Source organism: Gekko japonicus, unplaced genomic scaffold (assembly GCF_001447785.1).
Source record: "Gekko japonicus isolate JY-2015 unplaced genomic scaffold, Gekko_japonicus_V1.1 scaffold1388, whole genome shotgun sequence".
Classification (NCBI taxonomy): domain Eukaryota; kingdom Metazoa; phylum Chordata; class Lepidosauria; order Squamata; family Gekkonidae; genus Gekko; species Gekko japonicus.
In genome coordinates, this window is record NW_015164228.1 from 34,072 (window position 1) to 48,277 (window position 14,206).

Below are 14,206 nucleotides of genomic sequence, written 5' to 3' on the forward strand. Positions count from 1 at the left end.
TCCAAGAAGTCATTCCTGGCTCCGTAATACTAATCTTCCTCAAGACACTAGGTCTTATGTCGAAGACCTCTCCTTTGATGGCCTTGGTCTCTTCAACAGCTCTACTGATTCCATACTCCAAGTTATGGATAAGAGCATAAAGGCTTCTCGCGCTCTAGGAGTCTCATCCTCCACGAGGCAGCAATATCGCCCTCGCCCTTGGTGTAGACCCTGGCAAAAGCACACTCCGACTGATTCCATACTCCAAGATATGGATAAGAGCATAAAGGCTTCTCGCGCTCTAGGAGTCTCATCCTCCATGAGGCAGCAATATCACCCTCGCCCTTGGTGTAGACCCTGGCAAAAGCGCACTCCGACTGATTCCATACTCCAAGATATGGATAAGAGCATAAAGGCTTCTCACGCTCTAAGAGTCTCATCCTCCACGAGGCAGCAATATCACCCTGGCAAAAGCGCACTCCGAGTCATCAGTCTCCGGACAGACAATAGAGGCCGCGCTCGTCTTCAGGAGGCCAAAAGCCACCTTTCAAAAATCTTGGTTTGGATCTGAACAACAGTCTTCTCGCTCCAAACAGGCGAAATCTTCCAAGCAGGGTTTTTGACTTCCTTCCTACCGAGTCAATTCAAACCCGTCTGTCTCCCTTTCTTCACACCTAGCGTCACATTACCACGGACAAATGGGTGCTGTCCATCTTGACCCGAGGTTGTCGTATCCAATTCCACAGAACCCCATAACTCCTGTCTTCGTCTCCACACCCCCTTCCCCACCTCTCCTGGAAGAAGTGTCCGTCCTTCTGCACAAAGGAGCCATCGAGCCGGTGCCACTGCATCTGCAGGGGAAGGGATTCTACTATTTTACAGTTCCAAAGCGGGATGGAGGCGTTCGACCAATACTAGACCTAAGGGCGCTGAACTCCTTTGTCACCTACCACTGCTTCCGCATGGTATCCTTACAGCAGACGCCCTAGTCTCAAACGTCAACAAGACACTGTCCCTCCTTAAAAAACCTGGGCCTGCAAGTCAATCTCAACTTCAACCGGTCCAGGAAATACAGTACATTATTGTATTGCCTTACTGTATTCGAACACATGCATGGCTTATCTGCCACAGAACAGAGCGGCTGACATCATTCACCTAGCCACTGTCATCCATACCCATCCTTCGGTCAGAGGCTACTCGGCCTTATGGCCGCAACTACGTCGGTCCTGGTCTTTCCCAAGTTGAAGATCATTAAAGACCATTAAAACTATGGTTTATTCGCCAATTTGACCCAATGAGAAACACCCACACCACCGTCTTGACCCCACCTCCCAATGTACAAGTCTCCTTACTTTGGTGGACTGTCCCTTCCAATCTATTCCAGGGAGCACCCTTCCATCCTCCATCACCCCAAATTAACCTGACCACAGACACCTCCCTGTCGGGCTGGGGTGCCCACATGATGGGTATCTGTATCGGAGGTAAGTGGGACACTCAGAAACGAAAGAGGCACATAAACTTCTTGGAACTGCTTGCAATACAGTTTGCTGTCGCCAGTTTCCTGCCTCTGATCAAGGGGAAATGTGTTATGGTCCTCACGGACAATACCACTGCCCTCAATTATGTCAACGAACAAGAGGGCACTGTCTCCCTACATCTTTGCAACCTTGCCATCCAGTTGTGGAACCTCTGCATCACCCACAACATCTTCCTTGTTGTCGCCACCACATCTCAGGTCACATGAATGTGCAGGCAGACCACCTAAGTCGCACAAGATACAAAAAGACAGATATTGCTGTGTATGTTCATCAAATTTTCAATTTTCCAAGTTTTGACCCCTCTGAGAAAGATATTGTTCGAAACGGACTACAGAAAGCCCGGGAAGGTCCGTCCTTCTTCTTCTTCTCTTCTGAAGACTTTGTTCTTATTGAGTTGTTTGATGTATCTGAAAAACAAAATACAACTTGGAAAATTGAAAATTTGATGAACATACACAGCAATATCTGTCTTTTTGTATCTTGTGCCACTCTAATTGCTGGATCCTTTATAATTTTTTGGATCTTTCATACAAACAGATGTATGCATGTACATGTGGGATGTACTTGTTCATTGTACCATGGAAGAAGAGGAGGAGGAGGAGGAGGAGAGAAGAGATTGGATGTAAACCCCGCCCTTCACTACCCAAAGGAGTCTCAGAGCGGCTTACAAACTCCTTTCCCTCCCCACAACAGACATCCCGTGAGGTAGGTGGGGCTGAGAGAGCTCTTGACAGAAACTGCTCTTTTTCAAGGACAGTTCTTATCAGAACTATGGCTTGCCTGGGGTGCCCACATGATGGGTATCTGTATCAGAGGCAAATGGGACACTCAGAAACGAAAGAGGCACATAAACTTCTTGGAACTGCTTGCAATACAATTTGCTGTCGCCAGTTTCCTGCCTCTGATCAAGGGGAAATGTGTTACGGTCCTCACGGACAATACCACTGCCCTCAATTATGTCAACAAACAAGAGGTCACTGTCTCCCTACATCTTTGCAACCTTGCCATCCAGTTGTGGAACCTCTGCATCACCCACAACATCTTCCTTGTCGCCACCCACATCCCAGGTCACATGAATGTGCAGGCAGACCACCTAAGTCGAACAGGACTCAATCTCCACGAGTGGGAGATAAATCCAACCTATTTTCTTCCACTCTTCCACAGGTGGGGAGTTCCCCAAGTCGATGTCTTCGCCACCAGAGTGAACAAAATATGTCCTCTGTTCCGCAGCCGAGGTGGCTGGGATCCACAGTATCTAGGGGACGGTCTCTTCTATCCGTGGTCCAGGGACCTTCTCTACCTTTTTCCTCCGCTACCCATTCTTCTGAGTGGTCCGCAAAATCATCATCGACAGAGCGGACTGCATTCTGATAACACCGTGGTGCCCGAGGCAACCATTGTTCTCAACCATCCTCGGTCTGTCAGCAGGGGTCTACCACCAGTTTCCTCCGGCACAGGACCTCCTCTTCCTTTCCAGCTCCCCTCCCCTGTACCACGACGTGCCACGGATGAAGTTGATGGCCTGGAAAATACTGTCAACAGCTTTTCCACCCGCATAGCAAACGTTTTGCTAAATGCAAGAAAACCTACTACGCGAAAGTTGTACCATTACAAATGGCGAAAATGTTCCTCCTTGGGTGAGGATGCCCCTCGAGCCACCTCCACAGGTCTCGAGAAAGCTTTCCAATACCTCCTGTCCCTCGCTGACTCAGGACTTTCACATTCATTGTTAAGCATTTATCCAGCCGCAATTTCGGCCTACCATGTTCAAGTTGAGGGATGCACACTGTTCTCGCATCCGTTTTCTAAATGTTTTTTGAAGGGACGGTTGCACCTCTACCCTCCCATCAAAACTCCTGTCGTTCCTTGGGACCTTCCCCTGGTCCTTCGTCAGCTCACAAGGAAACCCTTTGAGCCGCTCGCAACTTGTGATCTAAAATTCCTCTCGTGGAAGATAGCCTTCCTGGTCGCTGTCACCTCAGCAAGGCGAGTTGGAGAAATACTGGGTTTCAGACACAATACACCTTACCTGTCATTTTTGCCAGATGGCGTCCACCTTGTACCTGACATCTCCTTCCTGCCAAAGGTAGTGTCAGAGTTCCACCTACAGGCGGAGGTCTTCCTCCTTGAAATAAATTTTGCTTTTCTTGAAAACGTGGATTTATTCTCGATGCTTGGGGATCCAACAATAAGTTACTACGCCCTAGATGTCTGAAAGATCTCTAATACCAACATGGCACGTCACTTCTTATCCTCGGCTTCGCAGTAAGGGCCTGCCAGCACCCTCCTCCAGGTAGGCCACTGCTCGCTAATCTCCCATGGGTGTGAAGCACAGAGACCACGTCGAAGATAAACAGGTTGCTTACCTGTAACTAGTGATCTTCGAGTGGTCATCTGTGCATTCACACCACCCGCCCTCCTTCCTCGCTGCTGTCAGCTTCTACATTTTTGAATAGGGGTTGATTTGCAGGGGTTTGAAGGAACTGGCGGGATGTCCGCGCCCTCCCCTCTGGGCATGCACGGTGGGGTTCCTCCGCATGCCCGGGGTTTGGGCGCGAAAATCCATTAAAGAGCTTGCTACAACGCCGATCGATCCAGCGCGTGCGCACTAGATCCCATGGGTGTGAATGCACAGATGACCACTCGAAGATCACCAGTTACAGGTAAGCAACCTGTTTTTCCTTTATCCGTCCTTTGGCCTCTGTTTAAAACAGGCCTTTGAAGCAGTACAGAAACCCTGTAAAGCTTTACGAGAGGGGAAAGTGAGTAGAGAAGGATGATGCTGGTGATGATGCAAAACTCCCCTTTTGAGCCTCTTCTCAACTCTTTGAATCGGCTATTAGACGTCTCCAGCCTTCATCGCGTCCAACCATGTTGCAAGCCCAGGATCTCTACACCGGGCTTTATCCCCATTTGCTTCCCCACCGGCATCCTCTTCACGCAGGCAGCTTTCTTCTTGCTCCCTCCTAACTGTGGCACTAGCTGGAGGTAGTTGCACTGTGTCCTGACCGTATGGCCCCCTTTTGCCCTGCAGCATCGGGAAGGTTCGGATGAAGACCCCCACGGCAAAGGGCATCCTAGACCTGGATGCGCTGAAAGAGGAGGCAAGCGCCGCCGGCAAGAACGAGCTGTGAGTGTGACGTGGAGGGCACGGGAGCCCAGCCTTTCCCATCCAGGTTGCCTAACCGCCTCCATCTCTCCCTCTCCCTGCAGGTCCCCGATGGAGCACTCCCCTGCCTCCACAGTGTTGCACTCCCATCCCGGAACGCCGGATCAGAGCCAGGAGCCTCTGCTGGAACCCATCTGGCACAGATACACGGGTACAGGGATCTCTGCCTGTCCCCCTCTTGAGCTGGGTGGTGGGCTTGTCAGTGTGACAGTGGGGAGGCTGGCTCCTGTCCGCGCCTCTTTGCTCTGGGGCACGTCCCTCTTTCAGGTTTGCAAGGCACACCTCTTCCTCGACCGTTTGTCCAGGAAAAACAAAGGGTGGGGGGGATTGTGGCCAGTCCAGTTACCTTGAGAACCGGACGTGCCTGATTCTCTACGCAAGCTCCCCTTCCAGTTTTAGTAGGTCATGTGAGTTCTGTCCCTTTTTTAAAAAATATATATTTTTATTTTACCATTTAAGGGGATACAAAATCAAAAAGGACAAAGGGAAAGGTGAGAAGCATAAAACATCAGTTGTTAAACACATTTTAAGGACATTGCATAATATAAGAATATAAAACATGAAAAAGTGTCACAGCAAAGAATATCGTAACAAATCAAAATATGGTAAAATCAGTACTTCAGCATAATATATTTCCATGTATGTTTCCATTATTTCCTATCTATAGGGCTAGGTAGGAAAACATATAAGCAAGAAACATAAGAAAAGAGTAAGAAAACAGTTTTCTTATTATAAGGTTAATGCTATCATATAAAGGTTAAAGGTAAAGGTTTCCCTTGCTCGAAAGCCAGTCGAATCTGACTCGAGGGGGCGGTGCTCATCTCTGTTTCCAAGCCGAAGAGCCAGCACTGTCTGAAGATATTTCCGTGGTCATGTGGCTGGCACGACTAAACGCCGAGGCACACGGAATGCTGTTACCTTCCCACCGAAGCAGCACCTATTTATCTACTTGCAATTTCTTGCTAGGCTGGCAGGAGCTGGGACCAGAGACTATAACTGTAAAAGATTACTGAATAGAACTATGAGACTATAATGATGTGGTTTGAAGTATTAATCACTGTGTGTTCTGTCCTGATCGGAGGACGAAATAGCTAAGCAAGAGCCAGGCCAGAGATGGTGACCTTGGCTCTGTCCTGCGATCGAACTGCTCAGGCCAGGTTTTCCTGTTTCAGTTGTGTTTGTGTCTGGAGGAGAAGGGTTCCTTCCCAAACACTTCTTTTGGCACCTAAGATTGTTGGGGTTTTCTCTTTCCATTTTTCCTCCCTTACTCAACACGGACTGTCTCTCATGGCAACTCAGTTCTGCTCGAGGTGGGGGTGAGAATCTGCTTCCCCCTTCCCCCCCCCCACTGGACCCAATCCTGCAGGCAGTAGTGGAACTAGTACTATTCCTATCACCCGCAGCATCAATGAGAGGCTTGCTCCTTTGTTTCCCCCAGTGGGCCTTTCCAGCTCGGACGAGGACAACCTGAACCAGGAAGACAAAGAGAACGAGGTGCCCCGCAAGACGCAGCCCCACCTGCGCTTCGAGATCACCAGCGAGGATGGCTTGAACGTGCAGGCTGACAGCATCGAGGGTGAGACTGCGGCCCGTGTCCTCCTTCACCTGTGGTGGAGTGACAGAGGCTCTGCTGACACTGAGGCTTCCTTGGTTTTTTTCCCTCTTGGGTATCAGCCGCAGCTATGCCATTGCCTACGTTGGAGAGCGGCATCCGTTGCCAGATCCACATTTCTCCCGATCTGAGATTGGGTGCTTCATTCTTCCTTAAAAAATCACTTGCTGCCAATGCTCCCTCTAAGCTGTGGAATCTTGTGAGCAAAAATTCTACTCTGTGAGCCGCTGGCATTAAAGTTGTGAGCGAGCGATTTGGCTACTGCATACATTAGGTTGCTCTGAAGCCATCCTTCCTGAGCTAAGACCAAAATGTGTGAGCTGGAGGCTAAAAAAACTGAGCTAGCTCATACTAACTCAGCTTAGAGGGAACACTGTTTTTCTCTCTTCAGGTGCCTGGAAAGCAGTCATCGAGAAGGTGCAGGAAGCTCGGACCAATGCCAGGCTGAAGCACCTGTCCTTTGCAGGTAAGGGGGGGGAGGTCCTTGCTGGTTGCCAGACCAGCCACCCCCTCTCCCCCTGGGGGCTTCAGCAGTGGCAGACCATAGCATGGAGCTGCAAGGTGGGAAGGCAAGGCGGAAGCTTGCCAGGGGATCTCTGGGTTCTGTTCCCGGGCTTTGGGGGCAGGCCTGGCTTTTCTTGCAGCCAGGGTGACCCGGCAGGGTGGCTGAGTCTCAGGGTATCCGCTCCCATGGCAGGCATGAATGGCGTGCGGATGCTGGGGATGCACCACGATGCCATCATCTTCCTGGTGGAGCAGCTGTATGGCGCCAAGGCCTGTCATAAGTACAAGTTCCGGTACCACCAACACGAAGGCGAGGAGGAAGAGCTGCCTCTCAACCCCCACGGCTGTGCCCGGGCCGAAGTCTACGTTAGGTGGGCAGTGCCTTTGGTTTCCCCTCTTAAGGTTGGCGATGGTCTCCGTAACTGTGGGTGTCCGATGAAACCCAGGTGCCTAAATTGTGCCCCTTGGTCTGGGTAGCGTTGAGCGAGGAAAGGTGTTTATTTATCTATGCAGCCCGCTGTTCTCACTGACTCAAAACGGATTACAGAATTTAAAGCAGTGCAATAGGAATAGTGTAAGACAAAGAATAAACAGGGTAATGCAGTTGGATCACAATGGTTAGAAAATTGCAGTAACAATACTATAAGGTATGACCTAGAAGAACTGCCAAAATTGGATTTCAGAATCATAGAATCATAGAGTCAGAAGGGACCTCCAGGGTCATCTAGTCCAACCCCCTGCACAATGCATAAAATTCACAAATACCTTCCCTCCCCACACCCCCAGTGACCCCGTTCCATGCCCAGAAGATGACAAACAACCTCCAGGATCCCTGGGCAAACTGTCGTGGAGCAAAATTGCTTCCTGACCCCAAAGTGGCGATCAGCGTTTCCCTGGGCATGTATGAAAGGGCCATGAAATACAGCCCTTCCTGGCCTCCCTCTCATGATCTGCCTAAGTTCACAGAATCAGCATTGCTGTCAGATGGCAACCTAGCTAGCCTCTGTTTAAAAACCTCCAAAGAAGGAGAGCCCACCACCTCCCGAGGAAGCCTGCTCCAAAACAATGCAATAAAAACATGATAATGCGTGTAATAAAACAGTGCCATAAACTACAGCTCTTGACCTTTTGTAAAAGCATCCTCTTGAACAATTCCATCTTCATTGAGTAGGGTGGGTGAACGATGAACAAAACGTACAAAGCAGGGGGGTGGGAATGGGAAGGAGAACCATTCCGGGGGCCTAAAATGGAACCGGTCTCCCTTCTCCCCTTCTTCTCCAGGAAATGCACCTTTGACATGTTCAACTTCCTGGCGTCCCAGCATCGTGTGCTTCCCGAGGGTGGCCCCTATGATGAAGAGGAGGATGAAGTGCAGCTCAAGTCCACTAGGTAAGAGGCTGCGCCTGACTTCTGCCATTCTGAAGTTTGAGGGAGTCTTCTACACCGTCTGAGCATGATGGGTTAGGACAGCCTGCAAAACAAACCAGTGCTTGAAAAGCTTTATGAGCGGGTGATACGGCAGTTGATGGGAAATGAGCTGTGCTGTATAATCACAGTCCTCTGATCTTCAGCCAGTGGGCCCTGGGATTAAGAAAGCTTCAGCTGCCGAGCATCCCTTATCATTTTTTGTACTATATCTGCTCTGGAATCCTCTTGAGGAGCATCTTCTGTCTTGGAGGGAGAGCCTGCAAGAACTTAGAAAACTGCCTTCCTGGCCTCTGCCGTGGAGCTCTGGAATCAAAGCACCAACTTTTAAAAATCTTTTTTTTAATTCTTTATTAATAGGAAAAATTTACAAAATTTAGTTTTATCTCATCACAGTGTAATGTAAAAGCTATAGGAGAAAAATCCGCTAAAAGAACCGAGAAAAGAAGGAAAAAAATCAACACAGGACCTAACGGGGCTTCATGCAACAAGCTGGCATCTGCAACTGGATCCATCTCAAATTATTTCTTCAGTTTGAATCTTATAGAGAAATAATTGATAGAACAATCAACTAATTGGATCTCAATGCATTGAAATAATTTGTAAATTTAGAGAAGTTCCAAAATGCAGTTTAGAGACGAAAATAATACAAAACCAGGATATTAGAGATACAATTATATACAAATCTCAGCAACAAAGTACTAATTTCTCATCCTTGAAAACAAGAGATCAAAGCTCTCAGAATTGCTAGCGTTAGATTGGTCCAAACCTGGGAAATTTTACTAAGTGTTGGGTGAACCTGAGTTCATATTCTAAGGTCCAGTGGAAGAGATCCAGTTTGGTGTAGTGGTTAAGTGTGCGGACTCTAATCTGGGAGAACCGGGTTTGATTCCCCACTCCTCCACTTGCACCTGCTGATGTGACCATGGGTCAGTCACAAGCTCTGGCACAGCTGTATCTGGGCCAGAATTCGACTGGCCACCCAGCATCAGATAGAGCTGGGTGTCGTCTGCATATTGATGACACCCAAGCCCACAACTCCGGGCAATCTGGGCAAGGAGGCGCATATAAATGTTAAACAACATCAGGGACAGCACCGCTCCCTGAGGTACCCCACACTCAAGAGGCTGCCTCCTGGACTGCTGATCCCCTATCACCACCCTTTGTCCCCGACCTTGGAAAAAAGAGGCAAACCATTGAATGGCAAGCCCCTGAATCCCCACGTCGGCGAGGCGGTGAGCCAGTAGCTGATGGTCGGCCCTGTCAAACGTGGCCGACAGATCTAACAACAACAGTGCCACCACACCACCTCAATCCAGATGCCTATGGAGGTCATCAGTCAGAGCGACCAGCACTGTCTCCATCCCATGACCCGGGCAAAAGCTGGACTTGAAGGGATCAAGGACTGATTTGGAAGACTCTACAAACTGTGCTGTGTTCACAGCCCCTGTCAGTAATGGTTTCCTCTATTCCTCTGTGAAGACTATGACAGGGCTTATATGAAAGAGAACAAGAAACCTCCTCATTCTCAGTCGCATGAGAGGGATAGTAGATTGCTTGAATGTTAATAACACTCTCCAATAGGGGGAGTGGCAGGGAGTCTCATTGTTCACTTGAGGCCAACAAAATATGGCTCCATATGGAGCAGCTGGCTCAGTGAACAAGTGATTTCTCTTCTGTTCACCCAAAGACCTTGATTTAGAGAGTTTCAGCAATTAGCAATACTTTTTGGTTGTTTTGCAGGGCTAAACTGTCTGTTGCCCTTGTAGTTAGCTGCCCTGGTGTTAATTTGAGATCTGAGAGTAGTTGATGGCAATCCTCTCCTCCTCTGCATTTTTGCTGAGGAGGCAACGGTTGTGTTTCTTGCTCTCTGATTGCACCTGGCTTTCCAAATTCATTTAACACATCTCTTCGAGCAGCCAGTTTAGCTGAGATCTTGTTAAGTTGTTGGAAAATAGCTACCACGGTGTCTGCAGTGAGTAAACACTGGTCCCTGGCAAACTTTAGCAGATCATCTTTGAGTGTTTCTCCCACATTTTCTCCCGGAGCTATCTGTGTCTAAATGTATGGTCTTTAAATTAGCTGCCGGAAAGGCAAACAGCTTCCTCCCTTTCAGCCCCTGGGAGAAAAATCCGCTAAAAGAACCGAGAAAAGAAGGAAAAAAATCAACACAGGACCTAACGGGGCTTCTTGCAACAAGCTGGCATCTGCAACTGGATCCATCTCAAATTATTTCTTCAGTTTGAATCTTATAGAGAAATAATTTATAGAACAATCCTCTCCTCCTCTGCATTTTTGCTGAGGAGGCAACTCCCAAGTCTTTTCTTACATTTCGTCATTTCCCCTCCCTTGACTTTCTTTCACTCCTCCTATCCCACAAGTTATCTCAATGCATTGAAATAATTTGTAAATTTAGAGAAGTTCCAAAATGCAGTTTAGAGACGAAAATAATACAAAACCAGGATATTAGAGATACAATTATATACAAATCTCAGCAACAAAGTACTAATTTCTCATCCTTGAAAACAAGAGATCAAAGCTCTCAGAATTGCTAGCGTTAGATTGGTCCAAACCTGGGAAATTTTACTAAGTGTTGGGTGAACCTGAGTTCATATTCTAAGGTTTTTTCTTTCAGATTTTCCTCCAGCTATCTTAAATGTATTCCAGGGTGATATAATTGTCCTTATGTTATCTTGCTGGCAGTAGACTGCAGTATGTTCAAAGAGAATATTTTGTGTTAACAATTAAAAGACAGAGCCTTGAGTAAGCTTTTGTTGCTCCGTCGCCATCTTGGCGCCATTCTCCACAGTCATCCCAACTTTTAAAAATCTTGTTAACTTTTATAATGAAACAGTGCCCACTCTAGGATAATTTTTGCCTGTTCTCTGTTTTGGTTACACAAAATGGATTCTCGGGATGTCCCAGAGGGGACTTTGGCTTGTATATATTGTTGGCATACATCTTTATGTATTTTGTACACAACACAAAAGAAAATGGGGAGGGGAAGACTGATGAGAACAGGTACTCATTTGATATGCTTATATGCAGTTTGTTTATCATTGGCTTCATTTATCACCTGCCTTTCCCATTCTGACGATCAAAGAAGACTGTCGCTCTCACTTCAAACAAAAGTTAGCCATGGCTTCGTATTTATACAATAGAATATAAACAATAATTAAATAAGTAAATAAAGAATCTTGGCACAATTATCTTGGCAGGAGCTTTTGCTTGGTATGGCCAGGGCTCAGATGTAGCAGTTTTTCTGTCGTTTGAGTCTTAGTATCTTTAGCAATTGGCATTTTATGTCCTGGCTCCAAAATTCTCTATCTGCTGTTTTATTGGAACCGAGGTCTTTAAAATAGTTGAGTTTGGTTTTGAAGAGCTGGAATGAGATAACTGGGATACTTCTGTTGGAGGGTGACCAATATAATCCATACAGTGAATAGGGCAATAAAACTGGATTATGAAATTAAACAGTGACAAAGTAAAAGCAGCATAATATAGCCCATATCCCAGATTTCACAAATTAAAAGATCCATTGCAATACGATACAAACAAATTCAGGCAGTAACCCTTAACACTAGAAAGGGACTGGAAAGACACAGAAAAAGAGAGATTAAGAAAGAGAAAAAAGTCAAAGTAAGAAAAAGACAGAAGGGGGGTTTTGGCCTCACTGTTTAACTGTATATTAGCTGGGGCAAATATGTTTAATGGTTCCTTCATATTAGATGAATTGATGGTGGATCGCTCTGCCCCCTTCAGTAGTGGGCTTTTCTGGATGGTTCCATAGCTGTACGTTGGAGGAGATCCTTTAGGTCAATTCTGATCTGATTTGGAAGGCTTTACAAAGTGCACTTTATTGACAGCCGCTGTCAGTAATGGCTTCTTCCGTTCCTCTGTGAAGACTCTGACAGGGCTTATATGAAAGAGGGCGAGAAACCTCCTCATTCTCAGCATCATAAGAGGGATAGTAGACTCTCCAATAGGGGGGGAGTGGCAGGGAGTCTCATTGTTTGCTCGAGGTCGACAAAATATGGCTCTTTACGGAGCAGCTGCCTCAGTGAACAGGTGATTTCTGTTCACCCAACAACCTTGATTTAGAGAGTTCTGAGCAATTCGCAGTACTATTGCTTCCCGCACTCATCTAGCTGCCCGCAGCCGCAGAGCGGCTGGAAAGGTTTAAGAAGGGAAGCAGCATGTTTTTACAATGCCTCGCAGTACTATTTGGTTGTTTTGCAGGGTCAAACTGTCTGTCGCCCTCGTAGTTAGCTGCCCTGTTTCGTTAATTTGAGATCCAAGAGTAGTTAATGGCAATCCTCTCCTCCTCTGCATTTTTGCTGAGGAGGCAACGGTTGTGTTTCTTGCTCTCTGATTGCACCTGGCTTTCCAAATTCATTTAACCAGCTGGCTGCGCGCAGTGCAACTGAGTAGAGAGGCAAGGGCCCACCCCACCCCCAGCAGCCCAAAACCTTATGGTGTTGCTCTCTGATTGCACCTGGCTTTCCTAATTCATTTAACACATCTCTTAGGGCAGCCAGTTTAGCTGAGATCTTGTTAAATTGTTGGAAAATAGCTACCACGGTGTAAACACGGGTCCCTGGCAAACTTTAGCAGATCATCTTTGAGTGTTTCTCCCACATTTTCTCCCTGAGCATCTGTGTCTAAATTTATGGTCTTTAAATTAGCTGCCGGAAGGCAAACAGCTTCCTCCCTTTCAGCCCCTGCTGTGTCATTCTCATAGGGGTGTGGCATCTGAATACTTTGTTCTTTTAGTGCACCCCTATCTTTAGATCTTGTATTGGGGGAGGTAAAAGATAATTCACTCACCAATTCTTCCCAGAATGAGTCATCTACACACAACTGTTTTGCTGACTTGGGGGTGGAGGCTGGTGGTGAATCAGAGTTCCTCCTAAGTCTTTTATTCATTTTTTTCCATTCTTTCCTTCTTTCACTTCTATCCCATGAGTTAGAGTTATTCCACAGCTTCTGGTCTGTCTTGCCACTCACTTTGGCTGGTATTACAGACAGGCATAATTAAAGCTGGTTTATCCTTTGATTTTTCCTCTGGCTATCTTCAAAGAATTCCAGGGTGATATGATTGTCCTTATGATACATTGCTGGCACTGGACTGCAGTGTGTTCAAAGAGAATATTTTGTATTAACAGTTAAAAGATAGAGCCTTGAGTAAGCTGCTGTTGCTGCTCCGTCGCCATCTTTGAGTTTGAGACAAGATAACTGTTATACTAGCCAGCATAAAGAAATGGGAGAACAACAAAAAAGGAAAAACAAGAAACCTGTTCCACAAGATCCAGAAAAGCAAAGGGAAATTTAAAGCACAATTAGGCACGCCAAAAGATCAACACAGAAATACATTAAATGAACAGAATAAAAAAAGATGGGAACAACACACAGAAGAACAAAAGAGATGAAAGAATGACAGATTCCTTCAAAGAAGTTTTTGAAGAAACTGAAATGAAAGCTTCACTGAAAGCAACTGGGAGAAACAAATCATCAGGAGTAGATGGGATATCAATAGAGCTGTTCCAAGCAACAGAAATGGAGTCCATCTAATTCTTGACGAGAATGTGCCAACAAATGTGGAAACATAACAATGGCCCAACAGACAGAAAATGTTCAACTTGCCTCCTTATTTTGGAATTGGGATATATCAAAGACTGCAGCAACTATCAGACCATTGCATTAATTTCTCATGTGAGCAGGGCTAATTTTGAGCAGGAACGCATAGGAACGGAGTTCCGGCTGGCTTCAGAGTTGGCCACGCCCACTACAGCCAAAACCTTTGCTTGTGTGGCTACAGAGGGAAGGCCTGGAGAGCGACCTCCCAGCGACTCCAATGCCTCCCTGTGCCTTCCCCGGCCTGTCCAAGCACCGGCTTGCCCGGCCTCCCTGCAGCCATGGGGCACCTGGGCAAGCCAAGGGAAGCTATGGGGTTGTAGCCTATTATGCTAATGAGTTCCT

The 14,206-nt window shown here is 46.9% G+C and overlaps 1 protein-coding gene across 1 annotated transcript in view; it reads left to right on the forward strand.

Annotated features, from left to right (window-relative positions):
• Positions 1-14,206, forward strand: part of KMT2B (lysine (K)-specific methyltransferase 2B) — a gene marked incomplete at its 5' end in the record, with an annotated part of 51,282 nt that overhangs the window by 33,163 nt on the left and 3,913 nt on the right. The window contains 6 exons of the mRNA XM_015408570.1: positions 4,552-4,647; positions 4,731-4,837; positions 6,125-6,262; positions 6,690-6,764; positions 6,996-7,173; positions 8,084-8,191. Coding sequence (XP_015264056.1) covers positions 4,552-4,647; positions 4,731-4,837; positions 6,125-6,262; positions 6,690-6,764; positions 6,996-7,173; positions 8,084-8,191 — 702 coding nt within the window. The remainder of the gene's footprint in view (positions 1-4,551; positions 4,648-4,730; positions 4,838-6,124; positions 6,263-6,689; positions 6,765-6,995; positions 7,174-8,083; positions 8,192-14,206) is intronic.